Source organism: Lissotriton vulgaris, chromosome 4_1 (genome assembly GCF_964263255.1).
Source record: "Lissotriton vulgaris chromosome 4_1, aLisVul1.2, whole genome shotgun sequence".
Taxonomy (NCBI): Eukaryota; Metazoa; Chordata; class Amphibia; order Caudata; family Salamandridae; genus Lissotriton; species Lissotriton vulgaris.
In genome coordinates, this window is record NC_141691.1 from 526,729,131 (window position 1) to 526,753,382 (window position 24,252).

Genomic DNA, 24,252 nt, shown 5'->3' on the forward strand with positions numbered 1-24,252 from the left:
CTGGATAGAAAATGCAATAATTAAACAACAGGGGGTGGTGATGGACAGAGTTTCTGAATTAAGCAGAATACTCTCACCCAGTCAAGAGATCAGGGCTTAATCCAACACCGTTTTTTTGCTCACTGCACCATCCCAGCTCAGAACCTGGCTATATGCAAATTAGTCTGTCCCTGGCCCAGTGTATCATGGGAACAGGGCAAACCAAACTACCAAGCCAATTCTTTCACTGGGAAGGAAACAAGATACCGGGGACCGGTTTCTGGCATTTCAGCCGTCTTCGGCCCGGCTTGCTTGAATCCTGATGGTGCAATGAGCTAGGGACTCACGTCTGAGTATACCCTTCCACGCTTATGGTGGACAAAATAATTAAACAGGGGGTGGTGATGGACAGAGTTTCTGAATTAAGCAGAATACTCTCACCCAGTCAAGAGATCAGGGCTTAATCCAACACCGTTTTTTTGCTCACTGCACCATCCCAGCTCAGAACCTGGCTATATGCAAATTAGTCTGTCCCTGGCCCAGTGTATCATGGGAACAGGGCAAACCAAACTACCAAGTCAATCAGAGTTTAACAGATATGGCAGAAGCACTTCCCAATGCTGGATAGAAAATGCAAACACAAAATGAAACACGCATTCATAATCCCGTTATGGCATAATAAACAATAAAATGAACAGGAAAAGTCTCCATTGGACAGTGATTTGCAAATAAGTGGAACACCACAAGAGAGTAACCCCGGGCGTAGTTCGCGAAGTAGCGCTACGTGTAGCTACGAGACGTGCACTTCGCGAGCTATGTGTAGCTACGCGAACTACGTAGTGCACTGTGCAAAATGCTGTTCGCACTGATTGCACAGTGCGGACAAGCATCCGGCACTGTGCAATCAGTGGGAAAGGCATCTTGCACAGTGCAAGCGGTCGTTTTCTGCCGCTCGAGTAGATTTCTACTTGAGCGGCAGCTTTCTCAATGCGGACTGGTAGCTTCTCATCACCAGCGATCGCGAGCATAAGCGACCACTCGCAATGAGAAACCTGACCTCCCTCATTGAGATTCTCGCCGGGAGGTTTATTTTCCACGCTCGCGATCGGCAACTTGATGTTGCTGATCACGAACGAGGAAAAAGTCTCGCCGAGATGTCATTTTGCTTGCTTGCGGTCGCCAACTTGATGTCGAGGACCGCAAGCAAGCAATAAATGACCACTATGCTACGCGTGTTTGCACTGTGCTGCGTGCAATTCGCATAGTGCGAAGTAGCGCAAACTACGCGAGCGTAGCATAGTGCTTCGCCCAGGGTTACAAGAGAGATCCATGAGCATATAGACAACTTCAGCAGAAAGATGAATTTGTAACTGTAAACCCATTGTTCAGTTTCGTAAAATATTTCTGATTCACAAAATGGTTTTGACAACTCATTCTGAATGTGAAACAGAAGGGGACTGAAAGTTGAGCTCTGACTAGTTGCGATTCAGAAAGAAATGCATCGCAAACCACTGAAAAGTTGCAGACTCACAAATAGGAGATAGTTACCCTTATTCAAACGGGAAATTGTCCCTGTTGGAGAGATTCCCTATGGAATCGAGTCAGGCAGCTGCAGGGGCAGTAGACAATGGTCCCCAGGACCACTGTCTATTCCCCTCAAAATGTGCCCAAACAGGATTTTTTAAATCGGCTCTGATTTCTTTAAGAATTACAGGCTGCTTTAAAATGAAAAGGTTTCCTGTCTGATAATGCAAATGCAAGATGTCAGTCTGCTCTTCTTCCCAGGCACCATCCCTGTGTTTGTAGCCAATCATAGGGGTTCACAAATAGTGATCTGCCAAATTAATATTCATCAGGGAGATCTTACTGAAGATTTTGCAACATGACCTCCTAGTACATATGTCGCATCACAAAATTACAGACAGGCCACAGCCAGTGCCCAACGTTAGATGATCAATTGTGACCTGTAGGTTATATATCGAAGCAAAGGATCTTATCAAAAAGTACAAGGCCACTGTGGAATGAGAGAGACATGCTTTTCACCACATTCAGGCATCCACAAAAGACATCTACTTAATAAACGTGTGATTTCTAGAGCCCTGCCCATAATGCGAATCTAAGACCCACAGCAATGTTGAGTGAGAAAATGTGGCAAAGTGATCCTACTTCTAACTACTGTGTCTTTAACTTCTATCTTAGCTCTTTCTTTTTCCCTCTACTCTATCTCTTACAAAGGATTTTTTTTGCCTTTTTCATTAGCAATGTATTTGATGATATAAGAATATATTCTGGTTCCAGAGCAACACAAGTAATTGCTTATCTGTTAATCATTAATGATAATCATGGTTATCTAATGATCATTCTTTCTGAAGGAATTTGTACATTTTCTAGTATATAAAAAAAAATATATATATGAAATAAAAAAAGGATAAAACTTTTTGATCTGCAGATCACACCGAGATTTTACTAGCCTGTGTTGAACTCGCCGAATTAACTCATGGATTAACCATGAAAAACAAGATAATGCATCTCTCGCAAAGGATAAGAAATGGTTATAACATAAAAATATTGCATGACAACACTAAACGCAGGAATGAAAGTAATCACGGTTATGTATTGTTTGTTTTTTCAGACTGTGAAGTTCTTGCATATTCAGTGAGTGCTTACCATGCTTTCAATCGATATGTTATTTTATCCAGTATTTACAGAGAGCTGTTTACTCAAGAGTATCATGGAACTAACAATACCAGAGAGAGAAATGGAAACACTGTACTGTGACGCCAACCTTAGGGGTGCAACTCAAATGCTTTCTTGAAGAGCTAGATTTTTAAAGCAATCTTGAACGTTTATAATTCAGTGATTGAATGTGTAGTGGGAGGGAGTTCTATGTAGTCGGGGCTTGCACAAAGAATCTGCAACCCTTGATTTGCAAAATCTCTGCACCAGCAGGAAATTGGCTGTAGAAGAATGAAATTCCCGCTTCAGGGCAAATCTCGCCACTCGAATGGTCAATAAATACAGGGCTATCCCATGCAGAACCTTGAAGACTAAGCAGCACATTTTGAACTGAATGTATTACTTCACTAGTAACCAATGGAGCCGTTTCAGATTGGGTATGGTGTGTGATCTGTGATAAGCTTTGGGCACCAACCTAGTCACTGCATTGTGAAGCAGTTGTAGTCTTGCAATGTCGCGATTTGGGAGGCTAAGATTAATGCTATTTGCATAACCTATTCACCAGCCAGTCCGTAGTCCTCTTTGATTCAACAAAAAGAAACAGTTGTAGCTTCTTGAAGGCCCTAGAATAAAAACACATTTTGAGACGACAGAATTAATTTGCCGTCTTAATGAAAGTTGTCGGCCATCTACTATTCCTAACCTTTTTACTGCTGGCTAGGAACTGGTAAATGTCCCATTTCGCTGGGCCAATAAAGATTGGACCAGGATGCAGAGTTGCCATTAAAAACCACTTTTTCGGTTTCCTCTGCATTTAACCTTGAATAATTACTCCTATTTCAACCACTAACCGCACATAATGTCTTGAAATAAAGACTGAGGCGCAGCTTGACCATTAAGACATAGTACGATTTGAGAGTCATCAGCATAATTAAAAAATCAACACCCTCTATGACTAGTTCCTTTATCGGAGTTGAATGTAAATGTTGAATAAATGAGGTGAGAAGGTCGAATCCTGAGGAACCTTAGAATCAACTCTAACTTCAGCTTCCCTAATCGAGGCCAATTGTACTACCGGAGTTCTACTATTCAGAAATAAGGCCATCCATTTATTTGCTATCTCAGATACACCTGCATCTCTTTGATGGCAGAGCAAGATAGTATAGCCCAACGTTTCAAAAGGTTACGGACAGTTCAAGCAGGACGAATGCCGAAATAGGTCTCATGTCCCAGTCCTTCCTAAGGACATCAATGACCAATAGTATCACAGTTTCAGTGTTATGTTTAGCATAAAAGCCAGCTTGCTGAGGTCCAGGAACAAATGATTACTAAGTTCCTGGGCAACATGCGATTCAAGGAGTTTGGCACATTACCCTGGGTCGTCATTGGGCTTTTATATAGTGCTAGCATTATGGCTTTTTTTTAAAGTCATCAGGAACTATTCCTATCTTCAAGGAGGAATTTAATAAGACGTTAAGTGTTTTTACTATGGCAGGGTATATAGCTTGTATAACTCTGGGAAGGCAAGGATCCCGGAGGTAGCCAGATTGAATTTTTTGTCAATAGGAGTTGTAAAGATTCTTGATTTAACGTGGTCAAGATAGCTAACTTTATGTAATCTTTCTTCTTCTTAGCCGGCTTCTCAATCCCAATCTTGGGGCTATCTGTAATAGGCTCTTTACTTTGTGACCTTATCTTTTTAATAAAGAACCTAGTCAGATCATTGCAGCATTCTTAAGAAATATTAAGTTGACAAATTCTGTCCATAGACAAGAGGCTCTGCGTGATCTTAAAGGTTTCTCTTTGGGGGCTCCAGGCTTTGCAAACAGTTTTATAATAGTAGGCGATCTTGTTTGTGGGATCAGTTTTTTCAGTCACGCCTAGGCAGGGGCATGAGCTGACTGGAAGACCTGCTGTAATCACTATATGGAATATAATCCCGCCTGCTGCTTGCCATTAGGTCACTCCTGCATCACTTTTCTTTGCTGGATACTTATTGGTTGGCACTTCCAATACATAATTTCAGTTTTACGCTCAGGAGCACTGGTCAACTACAATTTCCTTACACTGTAAAGTGTTTATGTGTTCCTTGTTTTATTTCCTTCTCGTTTTATACCGTGGGTATCTGTCTGTAGGACCGTGGGGTGTTTATTTCATCATCACGGCGCCTGCTTCATGTTTTACGCATAACTTTTATGTACACTGGCACCGCGCTTCATGTTTCAGCACGCCGCCCGCTTTCATGTTTCTTGTCTATTTTGATAGCAGATGGAATGAAAGAGATTTCAGGAGCTGTTCCCTACGCCTTGGATGACTGCAGCAACTTTGTTTTTTTATGCGTCCACTCCATTGCAAACCAAAAAGAAATTGTCATTTAGAATGCCAATAGCTCTAACTCTCCCAAATGCAAGACCTATTGCACTGCAAATGCTTGTTCTATTTAGTTAGAGCTTTCTTATATTTAACTTTACACATATCATATTTGTTTCGTCATTCTGCTTAGGCGCAGTTTAGCTTCTTTATAAAACCAAGCAGCAGATGGCCTTGTTTTCATTTTCCAACTGCTAACAGGTGGAGCAAACTCACTTTCTATCCTATAAAGCCAGTTATTAAAAACTTGAACTGCTTCAACAGGATTATTACTAAGTAAAGGATAAGTTTCTTGAAAGGCCTCGATCATCCTCTTTTTTAAAAATCTTAGCCGATTTAATCACCTGTCGAAATTGGATACCGGTTTACTATTTTTTGGAAGAGTTTGTACTTCCATCTGAACGATAGGATGATCAGACCAGGCATATGGGTCTATAGTCTTTTGACTGCTTATTGGGAAATTGCAGCATTGTAACTAGCGTGAACAGGGAGCAAGAAGGGAGGATAGTGGTAAAGTGATAGAAGCAATCAGGGGAGGGGCAATGAAGAGGCAGGAGGGCAATGACGCAGAGCAAAGATAAGGAGTGAAGGAGAAGAGATAACAAGCATTTGCAATGCAATAGGTCTCGCATTAGGAAAGTTTGAACTATTGGTCTTGTAAATGACAATTTTATTATTTATCTGTTGGTTTTGAAAATAGCTAAATTAATAGCTTTGTCATTTACAATGCCAATAGTTATAACTTTCGCAAATGTGACACCAATAGCATTTGTAATGCAACATGTTTTATATTTATGTGACTTAGATGAATTGATATTACAAATAACAATGGCTTTTATTTTTTTTATTTAATTAATACTTAAATAAAAGTGATTGTAATTTGTAATGGCAATAGCTTAAACTTTTATAAATAACTTTTGTGAAGATTATGTTCAGTGTATTTTATTGTGACGAAGTGAAATATTAACATCTTTTTGTGACATTTGTAATAAATCTTGAAACATTGAGAGAACATATTTGAACCAGTTGTTGTTGAATGGTTGCACAGAATAATGCTGCAATGGCGCCGAGTGATGCTGTGGTGTAGCTGAGTGATGCTGGGGTGGCGCTGAGTGATGCTGTGGTGGTGCTGTGGTAGTGCTGAGTGGTGCTGTGGTAGTGCTGAGTGGTGCTGTGGTGGTGCTGAGTGGTGCTGAGTGGTGCTGTGGTGGTGCTGAATGGTGCTGAGTGTTGCTGTGGTGGTGCTGAGTGTTGCTGTGGTGGTGCTGAGTGTTGCTGTGGTGGTGCTGAATGGTGCTGAGTGATGCTGTGGTGGTGCTGAGTGATGCTGTGGTTGCGCTGAGTGATGCTGTGGTTGCGCTGAGTGATGCTGTGTGTGCTGAGTGATGCTGTGTGTGCTGAGTGATGCTGTGGTTGCGCTGAGTGGTGATGTAGTTAGCGCTGAGTGGTGATGTGGTTGCGCTGAGTGGTGCAGTGGTGGTGGGTGTGCTGAGTGATGCTGTGGTGGTGCTGAGTGTTGCTCTGGTGGTGCTGAGTGATGCTCTGGTTGCGCTGAGTGATGCTGTGGTTGCGCTGAGTGATGCTGTGGTGGTGCTGAGTGATGCTGTGGTGGTGCTGAGTGATGCTGTGGTGGTGCTGAGTGATGCTGTGGTGGTCCTTCGGAGTGATGTTGTGGTGGCGCTGAGTGGTGCTATGGCTACTGAGTGATAATGTGGTGGTGCTGCGTGATAATGTGGTGGTGCTGAGTGGTGCTGTGGTGGTGGTGCTGAGTGATAATGTGGTGGTGCTGAGTGATGCTGGGGTAGCGCTGAGTGATGATGTGGTGATGCAGAGGGTAGAAAGGCACAAAAAACGAGTCTAACAGAGGGCAGAAAAACAAGGGAAAAACGAGTCTAACAGAGGGCAGAAGGGCACAAAAAACGAGTCTAACAGAGGGCATAAGGGCAGAAAAAAAGGGAAACATACATGAATAGGAGACAAAGCTCAGCTTTGTAGAGTGAATCAGAATCCGATTTTTCTATTATCTGGTGTTGCAGCTGACACATCATAGATTGAAATATTTTTTTTATGTTATCTATTGGTAATTGTCGCCTTTTAGCAGATAGCTGCCAGGGACTTCACAAAACCGAATCCGACTTTAGTCTGTAAAAAAAAAAGTTTGGTAGGGGACTGGCGAATGGCGCTGCGATGCCCTGCCAAAGGCAGATTACGCGCTATAGGAATGCTAATTGACAGTAACAACGTAACTATACATTTAGTAAAACAAAATACAAGAATCCAACATAAAGACATGACTTTTAAATGAATAGCACATTGGATGAAATTAGTGATGGTCATTCTAGAGGCACATTTGTGCCAAGTTACCTGTGCCTTAGGCAGTGTATGAAGTATTGTAACCGTGTCTAAACAGACCTGTGCGTTTTTTGGGTTCTCGCTCGGGCGCTTACGTTTAGTATTGGTATTATCCGGCTTTGTTCCAGTACTACACACAGCAGCCATGCAGGGTCATGTTTAATATGCTTTAAGTGTGGGGCTGGAAGTCTGCAAAGGCTGCTGTGCAGCTCAATAGATTCCAACAAACCTGAACTTTTTCAACGCGAGTGTCTGTGGGAAGGGGGGCGGGAGCCGGATTAAATTCGGATTTAAACCGCACATTGTAAACTAGCAACCATAGACCTCTAGCGCTGCGAGGCCGCTGAGCTCCAGGATTTAACCCCTTCCATGCTGGTGACGAACCCCAGCCGTCATGCACTACGGTGCTCGTGTGCTGATGACGGCTGGGGTTCGTCATGACCCGCCCCTGTTCGTTTGTTTACCGCACGGGGGCGGAATCGGGCCAGCAGGGAAGGGGTTAAAACTGCGCAATGTAAACAAACAACCACAGACCTCTGGTGCAGAGAAACCACTGAGCTCCAGGATTTAAAACTGAGCAATGTAAACCGGAAGCCACTGACATCTAGCGCTGCCAGGCATTTGAGCCCTATGATATCAAATAGTGCAATGTAAACAAGCAACCACAGCCTCTAGTGCTGCGAGGCCGCTGAGCCCTGGATTTAAACCTGGGCAATGTAAACCAGCAACCACAGAACCTTTAGCGCTGCGAGGCCGTTGAGCTCCAAGATGTAAAACAGCACAATGTAAACCGGCAACCTCAGACCTCTAGCGCTGCGAGGCAATTGGCCTCTTGAAACGTCTAGCTCCTATTTCTATGCAGACCACAGGGGCCTGAGGAGGAGGAAGAGTGGGAGAACGGCAAATCAGGAGGGAGGGAAGTCTGAATAGGTATAAGTCAGAGTGGGGCGGGGGACAGGAGGCGGGGGAGAGCTCTTTGAAATGTGAAGTCTTGGCGAGGGGGGAAGAGAAGTGAGCGGATCACTTTGAAAGCACGCACAGCCTCGCGGCCGTGAAAGAAGTGTGAACAAGCAACAAATGGCTTTCATGTGGTGATGCGAGGCAGGCGGCTCACCTCTCTTACATGACCTTTGATCATATGTAATTACACTGTGTCCATAAAACGGGTTCTGTGCATTAACATTGCCCTAAAACAAGCATTGGCACAGCTAACACGTTTGACGTTGATTTGCTAATGTGTTCAGCATTTCTGTAAGCCAGTGTTTATTTACGAAGTAATTTTATTTATTAAATAGCGAGACCCGTTGGCCATCTCTGAACTCGTTTAGAAAAACTTTGTTAGCCATTGGAAGCCTTGTTAACATGAACATTGGCAAAGACCTGTTGGCATTGCCAATGCTTGATATATAGTGCTCCTGGGAGTGTAGGCGAAGGTGACTTGCATGTCGGAGACAGTCACTCCACCTCAGTGATGGGGCTGGTCCTTTTACTTCAATTGAGCTACGTATAGTGCTGCATCACAGACCTTCAAAGCACTTCGTCACCAAGGAGCACATTCCGGTGCGTGCGCGAGACAAAAGTGCCGTGAGAAGGCCGAGTGCCTCATTTGGTGAAGGATAAATCTGCCAATTATGTTAAATGATCGGACGTCTGTCGGGACGTCAACAGGATGCATTTAGAAAGAAATGTATCCTGCAAGCGAGTGACTGGTTGAGCCGTGAGTGACTGTGTGTGTGTGTGCACACGCGACTGATGGAGTGTCCCAAAGCACGTGCATTTGGGCATGTAGCTGGAAATGTGAGTGAGTGTCCGATTGTGAGTAAGTAAGCACATGAATGTGATGCGTCTGGGTCGATGAGTGCCACTGCGAATGAGTGTATGAATGAGTGAGTGTGAAAGGTGCCACGTGATGGAGGGAAAAGTTAATTCAGATAATGACTCCTCCTTTTACCCTTCAGAGGCTAACACAATGAATAGCATTCAAGAAGTCCGTAGTAACACCTGTGATATGCAGCGCTCTAAAATCTGCGGTAAGAGGCGCTATATGAAAACCGAGGATTTCTTATTGAAATTAAAAGGATACATACCCTCCAAGATACTAGTGCATACTGGCCAACATCTGGGAACGCCTAAGAGGGATATACGTAGAAAACGAGCATTGGCAAAGGCAGCAGGTCTAGAGTGCTGCTAACACATGTAGCATAAACATATGAAAGCCAGACAAACGTAAGAAATGAAAGGTTGTCTCTGTTGAAGGCTCCCTCGCCTCAGTACAGTCCTGTCCTCAGTGCTATGCTGAATTACGGTTGGATGGGAGGGGAGACTTCTTGATAGCCGAGTGTCCCAAAGCACGTGCCTTTGGGCATGTAGCTGGAAATGTGAGTGAGTGTCCGATTGTGAGTGAGTGAGCACATGAATGTGATGCGTCTGGGTGGGTTAGTGCCACTGCGAATGAGTGTATGAATGAGCGAGTGTGAAAGGTGCCACGTGATGGAGAGGGAAAAGTTAATTCGGATAATGACTCCTCCTTTTACCCTTCTGAGGCTAACACAATGAATAGCATTCAAGAGGTCCGTTCTTTAGTTTCCATGCCGTGGAAGGCGACAAGGGCTGCAATGAAGGCTCCCCTGTCGCAACAAGGCTGTCGGGGATTCCGTCCCGGTCTCTAGGTAAATGGAGATATGAGCGAGTCTGGGGGTAGGGTTTACCAGCTTTATTGCTTCTTTTTGGTTTTACGTGCTCTGGTTGGCTCATGAACAAAGTAATACCCTTCACACAAGCACGAAGGGTTCAGTTGTATAGTCACTGCATCAAAAAGAAAACAAACTAATAGTCCATGTACTACAAGGGAAGTCAGTGGAAAAGAAATAGGTGTCTCAAACAAGGTCATGATTCTTGATCCCTTCTTCGGGTTGGGCTTGGCTTCACGGAGTTGAGGATGAGGACCGGCCTCCAGAACCGGAGGGGGGGGGTGGGGGGGGGGGGGGAGGAAAGGAAAGAAAACACAAGCGTTAGGGTCTATGTGTTGCTCTGTACACTCAGGGAAGGGGATGTGTGCACACCATATACCGGTCCCTAACTGTGGAGTGTCTAAGTGTGGGAGTATCGTGCTAGCGACGCAGTGAGGTGTTCAGGCGGCCCGTCCACCACCCTTTAAACAAATACCCGGTCTCCCCCGTCACTCGCCTGTTGCCACGGTCCCCTGTGACCGTGGTATCGTGAGATCCCGCCTCCTCTGGTTCCCTCAGGGGGCCGGTCTCGTTCGCGTTCTCTGGGGTCTTTGCGGCGTCTTCCGCTGGGTCGCTATTTCTCGTGGCGACCTCGCTGTTCTCCTCTCGCTCGTCTGGCTCTCGCTCCTGCTCCTTCCTCTACGGCTCTGCATACTCAGCCATTTTTGTCCACAAAGCGGACGTTGCTCGGCCTGCTTGTTTCTGGATGACTGGAACGCCAACTCCACTTCCTGTTGGGTCCAGCCCAGCGGCCATCTTGGGTTGGGTCGGGGCGAATCCCTCACAAAGGCCTTCATTTGACATAGAATCTGAAAGAGGGGGGTTTGACATCCTATTCCTTACGGAGACATGGATGCAGGAGGATATGAATTCTATATGTAATCTGGCCACCCCTGCAGGCTATTCTATCCATCTACTTAATAGACACACAAGAGGAGGAGGCATTGCGGTCATGACTAAATCGCACTACACCTGCCTGTTCACCAGACTCAATATTGAGGGAAGTGAAAGTGCCCGTTACACTATTAAGATAAATCCCCAATTCTCGTTGTCGGGCATTTTGATCTATAGACCCCCAGGGGCGGACAGCAGCTTTGTGAAAGCTCTCCTGGAGACAGTCTGATCCCTGGTAGTAGGGACCACCAATTTTAACATCTTTGGGTACCTCAACATTCATTTTGACCTATGTACTGACAACAAGATCAGCATATTGCTTGCTGACTTAGCGGAATTCCAACTCTGCCAATTGGTTCAGGGTCCGACACATAAGGGGGGTCACCTCTGGATCCCATTTTCACTAACCTAGAGGAAGCAACTGCAAAAGCACCCATTCCTATGACTTGGACTGATCATATGTTGGTGATTATGTCCCTACCCAGTCAGGATACATCTACCCCAAGGCCAGCACATAAAGTGCATAAACGTCCTTGGAGGAAACTACGACTTGAGGATTTCCATGCTTTACTTAAAGCACACCCTCTTATGTATAGCGAAGACACTAATCAGGCCTATGAAATTTTTTATAATTGGATTAACCAGGGACTGGACACTCTTATTCCCGCAGACTGGATTAGAGCCCGTGCTCAGGAGTCTAGCCCATGGTTTAATGAGGAGCTTTCTGCTCTAAAAAAAGACTGTAAAATCGCCGAACGTAAATGGAGGAGGGCTTATGTACCAGAGTTGAAAACCTTATATGTCGACTCTCAAAAAAAGTATCACAGACAGATTTGTAGAACTCGTGCCGCATATTATACTAGTGAGATCAATGGCAGCCAAAATCCCTCCAAGATTATTTTTAAAATTCTCAAGGAGTTGAGCGCGAAAAAAGCGGCGACTAATGCTTCCACTTCTTACACACTCTGTGATAATTTGGCTTCCTTTTTTGTTGACAAAATTAGTAAAATCTATAGTTCCTTTTCAGCCACATCCACCCTCACTCCTCCTAAGAACAACCTCACACATGAACTTAAGCTCATATCGGAGCTGGATCAACAGGAATTTCTTAGACTCTGCAGGAAAGTTAAATCAGGCTCTCCAGCAGACCCCTTAAAACCGGAACAGTTCAGAGAGGCTGACTCCTTGGTCCTTGACCCACTAAGAACTCTGATCAACTCTTCATTTGTTACATCTATAATACCCACCAGATGGAAACAGGCATGGGTGTCCCCTATTATCAAAAAACCTACCTTGGACCCCACTAGGCCGGAGAATTTTAGACCCATCTCCTTGCTACCCTGGCCCGCGAAAGTTGCAGAGTCCTATGTCAATACTATTCGGACTCAGTATCTTTGCTCTCATAACATCCTAGATGCTTCCCAGCACGGTTTTCGTGCTGGACATAGCATTGAAACTGCTCTTCTCAGTGTGACGGAACATCTCCGGGCCATTTTGGATTCCGGACAGAAGGCAGCACTGATCTTATTAGATCTCAGTGCTACCTTCGATACGGTGTCACATGAGGTTCTGCAACACAGACTGGAGACGGCAGGGGTTGTGGGACAAGCCCTGGCATGGTTTAAAGATTTTTTGACTGACAGATCCTTTCGGGTTTCCATCCCGCCGTTTCTTTCTAAAGAATGTAGCATCGAGCAAGGCGTGCCCCAGGGCTCCGCGCTCAGCCCGACGCTTTTTAATCTGTATGTTCAGCCACTAGCAGAGGTCGCCAAACGATGGAACCTGTCCATAGTCTCATAGGCGGACGACACTCAGCTGGTGGTGATGCTAAGTGATGAAGCCGGGGCAAAAGCGCACAACTTTAAACAGGGCCTTACTGCAGTAACAGCATGGATGACTGCTAATTATCTTCAGCTTAACGCCGATAAGACGGAGGTTTTGGTAGTTGGCAAAAATGCTGCAGCATGGCGTGAGGAATGGTGGCCGGACACTCTTGGCAACCCCCCAGAACCTAAAAACCTAGGAGTCTGGTTCGACTCTTCGTTAAGTTTCGTTGCTCATACAAAGAAAGTTACAGCCACGTGCTTTGGAATTTTGCGGAACCTGAGGCCAATACTAAAATTCTTTGACCCCCCTACGCAACAGCTTGTTGTGCAGTCTACAATCCTTTCACGATTGGATTATGCACGCTCTCTGTTTCTGGGAGCCAACCAGACGGAGAAGGTTAGTTTACAACGCGTCCAGAACGCAGCGGCACGTGCCTTGACTGGACTTCTCCGGTTTAAATCAGTGACTAACACGCTCTCAAAACTACACTGGCTTAATATGGTTAAGAGAATCCATTTCAAGAGACTTTATGTCTTGCTTTTAAAATTCTGAAAATGGATTCACCTCCCCCGTAGAGCTCTTAGATCTGTGAGACAGTGGCTGGCTGTGATTCCTCGAGTAAAATTAGCCCGGATGGGAGGGCGTTCCTTCCGTTATCTGGCTGCAAAACTCTGGAACGCCTTACCACTGCAGATCCGGGGTTTAAATGACCTCCTGGCTTTTAGAAAGGCTATTAAAACTCACCTTTTTTGTCAGTATCTGGTTATGTTATGTTCTCTTTTCATCGGCTGCGCTTGCCCCCTCTCCTCGGATTAAGCGCCGGGACGCCCCTTTGCTGGGGCAGCCGTACGCTATATAAGAGCATGTAACATAACATAACATAACGTTTAGAAGGCAAGGCAGCCCTTGATGCAGACACCCTTTCATTTCTTGGCCAGTCGCAGCGGATCGAATCAGAAGCCGCTGGCAGGGACGGGCAAGCTGAGGCGGGGAGAACTAGCAGGACATGCAGCATCTGATGGGGAGGGGGGAGCGACAAGGGCTGCAATGAAGGCTCTCCTGTCGCAACAAGGCCTTCATTTGACATAGAATCTGAAAGAGAGGGGTTTGGAAGGCAAGGCAGCCCTCGATGCAGACACCCTGCCATTTCTTGGCCAGTCGCAGCGGATCGAATGAGAAGCCGCTGGCAGGGACGGGCAGGCTGAGGCGGGGAGAACTAGCAGGACATGCAGCATCTGATGGGGAGGGGGGAAGTGTGAGAGGACCTAGAGCTGATGGAGGGGGTAAACTTCACGAGCAGACAAGGCAAAGGAAGAGGGGCGGAAGGGAGGAACAGGAGGGGTGGTTGAGAGGGCATGGGAAAGAGTAGAGCTGATGGAGGGGGTCAACTTCACAAGCAGACAAGGAAAAGGAAGAGGGGCGGAAGGGAGGGACAGGAGGGGTGGTTGAGAGGGCATGGGAAAGAGGTACGGTGAGGAGAAGCAAGGAGGGCCATACACAAAGGGTTACACTGCATGAGAAGCGGCCGTGAAGCAGGGGGCGGGCAGCGAAACCCTTGGATGTAGCTCACGGCCTGGCGTCCGTAAAAGGGCAAGCAATTAGGGGGGAGGAGAAGTGAGGCCAGCGCGCACTGAGCACGCTGGGGAAGCATGTGGGAGGGGGCGGATGTCTTTGATGTGGGGAACTGCGCGTGCTTGTGGTCACGTGATTTCACGTGAACTGTTGGAAATCCGCACTTTTAACTTTCTGATTTCACCGCAATAGGTCTCTCTGCGAGACCTAAAAAGGACTACTTCTTATCTCATCTCCAAAACCTACTGGGAACTGTAGAGAACAGTACCACCTTCCCCAAAACGCAGTGGGCTTTCCGCCTAGCGAAGCAATAGCAAACCACGAAAAACTCAGAAAAGCGCCATAGCGGATGCAAAGTCCACGCTCTTTCTATACTTCGCTGTATTGTATTTATTTTAATTTTTTAAAGTATTTATGGCATCAGGTCTCCCAGATGACTAAAGCAGTCCAAAGCGAGACCTAAACATATTTAAGTAACGGAGCAGAGCACTTTTGAGCATTGAGTGACTCATCCATTTGGCTAATGGAGATTTATTAGTGCTGTGTGTGGTGTGCAGGATTCCTGAATCCTCTTGTACTATGAAGAGCTGTTCAACTCATAGTTTAATTGTGAATGGGGAACCATTTAGCGGGCAGTTTCCAGTACAATGCATGAGATAGCACTCACTTCTAGCCCACAAATAAGCACGTCTCACTAGGGCAGAAGGGGACTTGATGCATCTGTTAGGAGCTTTGTCAAACGAATGCCTTAATGTTCACAATGTGCATTAAGATAACTTTTCTCGACTGCATATGTTCTTTACCTGATGTCTGCTCTCTGTGGACACTTTCACGATATTGCCCTCTTTGTCCGAAACATCCATCACTTGAGAATCAGTGAGGAAACTCTCATCGGGTGTTGAATACCATCCTTCATAAACCCCCTTATAAATAAAACCACTTTGACGTAAAACAGTCCAGAAATGTTCCACGGCTGATCTATGACGCTGCTCGGTAGTCCGGATGTAATCCGTGTAGGAGATACGGAGATGGTTAAAGACATTCTTATACTGCTCGGAGACTTCATCACAGAACACCAAGGGCTCTTTTCCAGCAGTGTCCGCAGCTTGTTGAATTTTCAACCCATGTTCATCCGTGCCTTTAAGAGAGATAAAAGTGAATTCACACTTTAAGAGACTGAATAAAAATACTTCATTTTTAAAGTCACATATTAAATTTTCTGACTACATGTCACATCTAAACAGTTATGCCTACGGAGAGGAGAAAGGTGTAATAGCTTGACAACAATGCAATAGGCAACTATGATAAACATGATAGAACATTTGAAATATACACACACCTATCAGACAAACTACAATTCAAAATAGGATACCTAGATTTCATCAAATTACTTTGCCATAAGGTTACATTCAGGACAAACGTGGTGGGTGAACATAGGAAGGTGGCACCCTCCCCCACTTCAAAAGAGAGAGGACAAGGTCTCCTTTAGCCCGAAAAACAGGAGAGGATAGTGTCCCCTTACTTGTGGGTTTGTGAGCTTTGGGAAATAATGTGCATATTACTCACCAGTTAACCTTATTACTACCAAGCTTACTTCATTTTCCCAGGCATTACCTCTGTGAGGTGTTATCACATGACAGATTGACCCTACCAACTACCAGAATTCATTTCCAATGAGAAGTTGCTCGTCCTGAAATAACCATTGCCCACCAGGCAGTACGAAGAATGCATGTGCAGGGGATATTTCTGGACAATAGTTGAGCTCTGCATTTTGCTGGTGAAAATACAGAATAACGCAAATACTCCTAATTTACAGTCCGATCGACACAAAAAACATGCTGATAACACAGTTAAGATAAATTTTTAACACACAGAGATAGGAAGATGTGATCAGACTGTTCTTTCCGGATTAATACTTGGATGAATATAGTGGAGTTCGTTTTTTACCCCCATTCTAGGTCATATTTGTATTGTGACCCAATTTATATAGCAACACATTTTTTTATGTAATCAATTGAAAGGTATCCTTGTGTGTTAGCATTAAAGCAGCCATTTCAGATGAGCATCAACAGATCCTACAAGGATTAAAACACAAGTTGCTCTCAGTTCCTGCAGCTGCAGATTGCCCACAATGGACCATGTTCCATACTAAATTCAAAGATGGGCACTGGGTCTGCCACTTGTTGGAGACGTATCAATGGCTCTGGGGTTGAGCAGTTACTTCTGAGTCATTCCTTTCTGGCACTGGGAACACAAGTTGAAGTGGATAGCAACAGGTATACAAGGCTTTACCTCAATAGCCCCAGATAAATCCAAGTGGCTCCTGATAACAGCAGAAATTACCAGCACCCAAAGGCAACTTTCAGGTCCTGCAATACAAAACCTTATTTCCACTAATACCAAAGCATAATAAAAATTGACCAAAATTAATTTATGTCAAACTAAGCAAATACCAAATGCCTCCTACACACACACCACGATACTCCGAAACATCACTATTCAAATGACTTACCTTATCCAAGTCAGAAACAGACGGGAGATCCTTCCCATTGTGGGACCTCTATACACCAGAACTTGGTACATCGACATATCCAGAAATCTGAAACCATCTTACATTTTTTGGAAAACACCAACGCATTACTTTTTCCAAGGACTCTCTGAGTACCCTGTTTAAACGGAGGGCAAGGGACTCAAATAACTCAGTCTACAGAACTCGAATCCATTTAACTTGCTCCAATGCTGTTAACTCATCCAGCATCAACACTGATCCCACAAAAAAAAACACATACCCGCACCTTCACTAACAACAAACGAAAATTCTGCAGGGCCACCTGCATGCTAGAACACATATAACCTACTCTAGGAGAATGAGGCATGGAAACCGGGATAAGATGAGAGAGTCTTCAGGGTAAAGACTAAGTACTGTACCTGGCCTTTATGGATTTGTAAACAGCCTTTGACTGTTTTAATTGATTTAAACTATGGCTGTTGTAGCTGGACCTAGATGTGGAGTTGTCATTGGTTAACTTTCTGCACACACTACTTGAGACCAGGATGCAAATGTTTAGAATGGCCTGTCAGTTGAATAGTATGACTGTTTTACCTTAGGCAATGAGGTGCACCAGGGCTGTATTCTAGCCCCCTTGCTCTTCATTATTTATATTAACAATTTGTGTCCTGCCTTGGTTAAAGCCACGAGCGACATTCAGAGGATTTCCCAAGTGCCAGTACCAGGGCTGCTTTTCACAGACTACGGAATAATAGAAAGGGCCTTTCTTAATTTACGATTGACTACAGAACAGTGGGTATCGAACCAATGTGGGTCTAACTCCTTACTCCTGATCGGCTGTAAAATTAGTTTTTTAAGGTAAGGTAATCAAAATAATCTAACATTGTATGCCCGCACATCGCGCAAACAATTCAGGAAGGCCATTTAGTGGGTCTTGAACAGCGTGGCAAGGGTAACCCCTGGATCTTTCAAATGTCAAACAAGTCTTAATCCAACACTGGTGTACGAGATGTTAGATCGTGTGCCTCAGGGGGGGTGGTTTTAAGCACTAGAAAATAACCTACTGCATGCAAGGCATTGTAATCATCTCATTCTGTTGCTAATATGGCACCATGCAAAAAACCATGATGAAAACTTTCTTGTTGCTAAATATATAAAATTGAAAATTGCGGCCCTAACATGCCCTCTATAAGAAGCCATCTATATTAAACAATTAAACAAGGTCAACTAAATAATGCTCAGCAAGGATCCTGATTAACTCCTCCCAATGCTGTTGGATTTCATCCAACGGAGTACAGAACTATCTGTGCCTGTGCCTTAAACCCACCAGCATAGTATTACGGTCCCCACAAGGAGATCGTTAGGTTGTGATATGTGCTTGATTCCTACGGGCGTCAGATCGGCAATGAAAGCAAATAAACACTCACAATGAATACATACAAAGTTGGAGAAATCGGTATTGTAAAGGTTAATTAAATAAAAACAGAAAGCACTAAAGCTATTCTTTATAAGCAAAGCCATAAACTCTGGGCTTTCCATACCCAGGGTCAAAACTTCCACTTTCAGGTTTAAGTTCTTCCAAATCGAGAGACCCCACTTTGGCCTACCATGTAAAGCAGAGACAGCTGGGCAAGAATAGCATGCGAAACCAGGGCAGGAAAGACAAGTGGTGCCCCATGTTTCTTGTAAAGCCACAATATCATATATTGCAACTAAAGGTAGCCAAACAGGATTGATAACCTAATTTTTTAATCCAGCAACATTCCAACTCATAAAAGTGAAGGAACCAACCAAGTTGCTATTCGTGAGGCTCTTCACCAGTGACTATCACCAGTCTCAGACTGAGTGGGGGGAAAAGCTAAATTGCCCTCTACAGTTCCATCAATAAGTGAAACCACACAGGAAAGGGCATCGTACTGATTTGAAAGTGGTATGGGGGCACGCACCCTCAAACTGGCATGATGATCAGGCTGTGATTTAACTAAAAGGTGGATAATTGGTGAAACAAGGGAAGCCCACATGAGTATTTTCAAACATATTTGAGGGTATGGTAGCTGAGTGATAACTTTGTGGCTGCTGAGACAAATGATGTGGTCTATAGAAAAAGACGAGGGGAGCCAAGTTTATTTTTGGCCTCTCTTCTTTCCCACTCAAAGGTCCAAACAGAAGAATTTGCACTATAAAAGGAGATTTAAAATTAACAATAATGCAAAGGGGCTGAATCCACACCCTCAGTTTGACAGACCTGGGTTGCTGTATCTGGTAATGTCTTTTTATTGCTGCAGATTGCTCGCTTCATTTTCTTTTTGGCTGGGACGGGGGAACTAAATGCTTAGTCTGAGAATAAAATGGTGGTGTCAGAGGTTCTAACAGAGACGGACGTGGCTTACTGCCAATTGGACTATTACCAGGCAGACTATTACCCGAAACCACAACAAGGGGATCTCCTAAATTCCCCTCATTGTTAATAACAGGGGACATTGTACCCATATTGAGAGCTTCCACTCTGTGAGCGGAATTTCTATGCTTATTACCCCCATGACTTTTTTGAGCATACAATTGACCGAAGTGCTTTTTACCTGAAATAAGTTAGCAACCGAACACCCCAGTAAGAATGTGCAGACAAGGGTTAGCTTCAAGACGAGGGATTAGAAACTATATGGCAAATAATGTTCTAACCAGAACAACCACCAGTACCTCGATGAAGGGGCCCAGCCCAGCCCCCTCTGGGCATGGATGGACCCACTATTGGCCTGGGCCATGCACAGGCACTACCCGCACTACGGGAGACCATGTCCTCCTTTTAAAGAGCCTGACTGGGGCTTAGTGCAGTACGACAGTGTCTCCCTGCAGCTAAGCCCTCTGGTCGCTGTAGTCCTCTGGGGACTGAAAAAAGGCCCACTCTGGGAGAAGATAATGTCCTCGTTTTAAAGCTCCTGCCTGGGGTTCAATGCAGTGCAGCTGTGTCTCCCTGCTGCTTAGCCCTCTGGTGGCTGTAGTTCTCACCACCAACAGTATTCGTGCAGTCGCATCACTGAGGTAGCCAAGTAGTGACAATGGGAGAAACACTATTGGGCTAAGAGTTGCAGGATTGGGGTGTCACTAAACACTGAGAATTGGGTGCTTTATTTTTTAACCCATTCTTCTTTGAAGATGGTCCTTCTTTTCTACATTTTTTAGTTTGGTTATATTGTACATAGGGTTATTTCAGTTTTGATATATATTTATTTATTTTGATTAAATTTTAAATAGTGTTTTACACTGCCCGTTTGACTGCTTCAGGGCAAAACCAACAAGCATTGGAAATGCAATAGGTCTCGCAGTAGTAAAGTTTGAGCTATAGGTGTTATTTATTTTTTTGTTTTTTATTTATGTGTTGTTTTTTCTAAATAGCGAAATTAATAGCTTTCTTCTTTACAAAGCCAATAGTTATAATTTTTGTAAATGTGACACCTCTAGCATTTGTAAAGCAACATGTTTTGTATTAACGGGACTTATATGTGACTTATATGTATTGAAATAAAAAAAAATCAATGGCTTTAAAATAAATTAATAATTAATACGTAAATAAAATGGATTTTATTTTATATTGCCAATAGCTTAAAGTTTATTAAATATATTTAGTTTAAGATGCTGTGGTTGCGCTGAGTGAGGGTGAGTGAGGGTGAGGGGTTGAGGGTGAGTGAGGGTGAGTGAGGGTGAGTGAGGGTGAGTGAGGGTGAGTGAGGGTGAGTGAGGGTGAGTGAGGGTGAGTGAGGGTGAGTGAGGGTGAGTGAGTGAGGGTGAGTGAGTGAGGGTGAGTGAGTGAGGGTGAGTGAGTGAGGGTGAGTGAGTGAGGGTGAGTGAGTGAGGGTGAGTGAGTGAGGGTGAGTGAGTGAGGGTGAGTGAGTGAGGGTGAGTGAGGGTGAGTGAGTGAGGGTGAGTGAGTGAGGGTGAGTGAGTGAGGGTGAGTGAGTGAGGGTGAGTGAGTGAGGGTGAGTGAGGGTGAGTGAGTGAGGGTGAGTGAGGGTGAGTGAGTGAGGGTGAGTGAGTGAGGGTGAGTGAGTGAGGGTGAGTGAGTGAGGGTGAGTGAGTGAGGGTGAGTGAGTGAGGGTGAGTGAGTGAGGGTGAGTGAGTGAGGGTGAGTGAGTGAGTGAGGGTGAGTGAGTGAGTGAGGGTGAGTGAGGGTGAGTGAGGGTGAGTGAGGGTGAGTGAGGGTGAGTGAGGGTGAGTGAGGGTGAGTGAGGGTGAGTGAGGGTGAGTGAGGGTGAGTGAGGGTGAGTGAGGGTGAGTGAGGGTGAGTGAGGGTGAGTGAGGGTGAGTGAGGGTGAGTGAGTGAGGGTGAGTGAGGGTGAGTGAGGGTGAGTGAGGGTGAGTGAGGGTGAGTGAGGGTGAGTGAGGGTGAGTGAGTGAGGGTGAGTGAGTGAGGGTGAGTGAGTGAGGGTGAGTGAGTGAGGGTGAGTGAGTGAGGGTGAGTGAGGGTGAGTGAGGGTGAGTGAGGGTGAGTGAGGGTGAGTGAGGGTGAGTGAGGGTGAGTGAGGGTGAGTGAGGGTGAGTGAGGGTGAGTGAGGGTGAGTGAGGGTGAGTGAGGGTGAGTGAGGGTGAGGGGTTGAGGGTGAGTGAGGGTGAGGGGTTGAGGGTGAGTGAGGATGAGTGAGAGTGAGGGGTTGAGCGTGAGGGGTTGAGGGTGAGTGAGGGTGAGGGGTTGAGGGTGAGTGAGAGTGAGGGATTGAGGGTGAGGGGTTGAGGGTGGGTGAGGGTGAGTGAGTGTGAGTGAGGGTGAGGGGTTGAGGGTGAGTGAGGGTGAGGGTGAGTGAGGATGAGGTGTTGAGGGTGGGTGAGGGTGAGTGAGGGTGAGGGGTTGAGGGTGAGTGAGGGTGAGGGTTTGAGGGTGAGTGAGGGTGAGGGGTTGAGGGTGGGTGAGGGTGAGTGAGGGTGAGGGGTTGAGGGTGAGTGAGGATGAGTGAGGGGTTGAGGGTGAGGGGTTGAGGGTGAGGGAGGGTGAGGGGTTGAGGGTGAGTGAGGGTGAGGGGTTGAGGGTGAGTGAGGGTGAGGGGTTGAGGGTGAGTGAGGGTGAGGGGTTGAGGGTGAGTGAGGATGAGTGAGGATGAGTGAGAGTGAGGGTGAGTGAGGGGTTGAGGGTGAGGGGTTGAGGGTGAGTGAGGGTGAGGTGTTGAGGGTGAGTGAGGGTGAGGGTGAGGGTGAGTGAGGGTGAGGGGTTGAGGGTGAGTGAGGGTGAGTGAGGGTGAGGGTGAGAGTGAGGGGTTGAGGGTGAGAGTGAGGGGTTGAGGGTGAGGGGTTGAGGGTGAGGGAGGGGTTGAGGGTGAGGGTGAGGTGTTGAGGGGGAGGGGTCGAGGGTGAGGGTGAGTGAGGGTGAGGGGTTGAGGGTGAATGAGGGTGAGGGGTTGAGGGTGAGTGAGGGTGAGGGGTTGAGGGTGAGTGAGGGTGAGGGTGAGGGTGAGTGAGGGTGAGGGGTGGCCAACATCGCTATCCTCGTTAAACCAGTTGGCTCATCAGTGTTTGTCAACAGTGCGCCTTGTTGAGTAAGCAGAAAGAGATCGACGCCGGTTCGATAATGCCACAGCTCTGTGCTAACAAAAATGCGGAAAAAATAAGCATTTAAATCATTGGCAAATTCAGTAAGCAGAAAGAGATCGACGCCGGTTCGATAATGCCACAGCTCTGTGCTAACAAAAATGCGGAAAAAAGTAAGCATTTAAATCATTGCCAAATTCTACGGAAATTGATTGCAAATGGGAGCAGCTCTGCTTGCAAATCCTCCCTCCGTCGCCCAGGCTGCTGGACTGGAATTGCAGCAGCTAGAAGTGAGGAAGAAAAAAACAAGCAGCAGAGCACGGCGTCAGTGTTGGCATTGATGGGGGGTAGGGGGGAAGTGGGGATTTAAAAAAAAATGCGACACGGCGGGCAGGGGAGGGGGCGGAGCGGGTAAAATAAACAAACAAGACGGAGGGAAGAGAGGGGAGGGGGGAGGAGAAATGCGACACGGCGGGAAGGGGAGGGGGCGGAGCGGGTAAAATAAACAAACAAGACGGAGGGAAGAGAGGGGAGGGGGGAGGAGAAATGCGACACGGCGGGAAGGGGAGGGGGCGGAGCGGGTAAAACAAGACGGACGTGCACGCGCTTTTAAGCTCAATGCGCATGCGCATTGAGCTTAAAAGTCACGGGCACTGCAAGGAATCGCCACGATTCCTTGCAGTGGATAAAGAGTGGATAAGCCCCCATAGTCTCGCTTGCTCGATGCGCATGCGCATCGACAGGCGAGACCTAAAAAGGTACATATTAAGCACTCCTAAATCTAAATATATTTTGCAATCTGAATGCAAGATTACAAATATGACTGAGTGAGATTGTCCCATAGGGAAACCGGTCTTCCCAGGCACTAGGTTACCCCTTCTTAAAGTTGGAAAAAGTCACATAAGCTAACTTGTGAAAAAAATACCTGTATTTTTGGTAAATAGGATATTGTGTGCCATTCAGTACCAAAAACGTGCTGGGCGAATCTTCCTCTTTAATGCACCGCCATCATTTCGAAAAAGAGACATCCGTTTGTGTTTCTTCCTTTTGCCACTGATCCACCCTTTCATTCTGAGCACGATAACCCAATGTAAACGGAGATAGGATCATTTACTGGATATAGACTTCAAGTATATAAAGTTGATGATCTTCACCGGTATTATAAGAAAATTGTTAAAATGTTACTTCATAAGGATTCATTTAGTAGTTCTCTCTCTTTAGTCTACCTATGCAATAGTGAAGAAAACATCACTCACAACTTGAGCTGCACTGGCATCTACATTTGCATCAAACCATGTACCAAAACAAGAGGAACTGTAAATGTTTCCAAATTAAGCAGGGAACATTTACTATAAAACACATCAGTACCCCACCACCATTACTCTATTTTGCCTGTTAAGATGTCCGTTTACATGCCCGACGCTCAGCCCTCTGGTTGCTGTAGTTTTACAGACCGCAGGAATGAAAAACGTCCAGCGTTGCAGAGACAATGTCATCCTTTTAAAGCTCCCGGGGCTCATACTGTGCCTGTGTCTCCCTGTGGCTCAACCCTCTGGTCGCTATAGTACTCAAGGCCCCCGCAGGAGTGACAAACGTCCCTTTCATAGGGACGTAACACAGAGACATTGGTACATAAAGGGAACTAGGATACACTGTATATTAGAGTGCCTGTCTTTCCATCACAGAACTAGGCAAAGCCTGATAAAGAGAAGGACAAGGAGAAATGGTATACACAGACATCAAGACCGTATAAATACAGAAAATAAGATATTGGTAGTCTATGACTGTGGAAACAAAAAGTACATATCAGCTTAACATATAGCTGCAGAA

General features: G+C 45.6%; 1 protein-coding gene across 1 annotated transcript in view; it reads right to left on the minus strand.

Annotated features, from left to right (window-relative positions):
- MARS2 (methionyl-tRNA synthetase 2, mitochondrial) overlaps positions 1-24,252 on the minus strand; it is a 40,625-nt gene that overhangs the window by 11,372 nt on the left and 5,001 nt on the right. Inside the window, exon 2 of the mRNA XM_086964675.1 lies at positions 15,203-15,537. Coding sequence (XP_086820801.1) covers positions 15,203-15,537 — 335 coding nt within the window. The remainder of the gene's footprint in view (positions 1-15,202; positions 15,538-24,252) is intronic.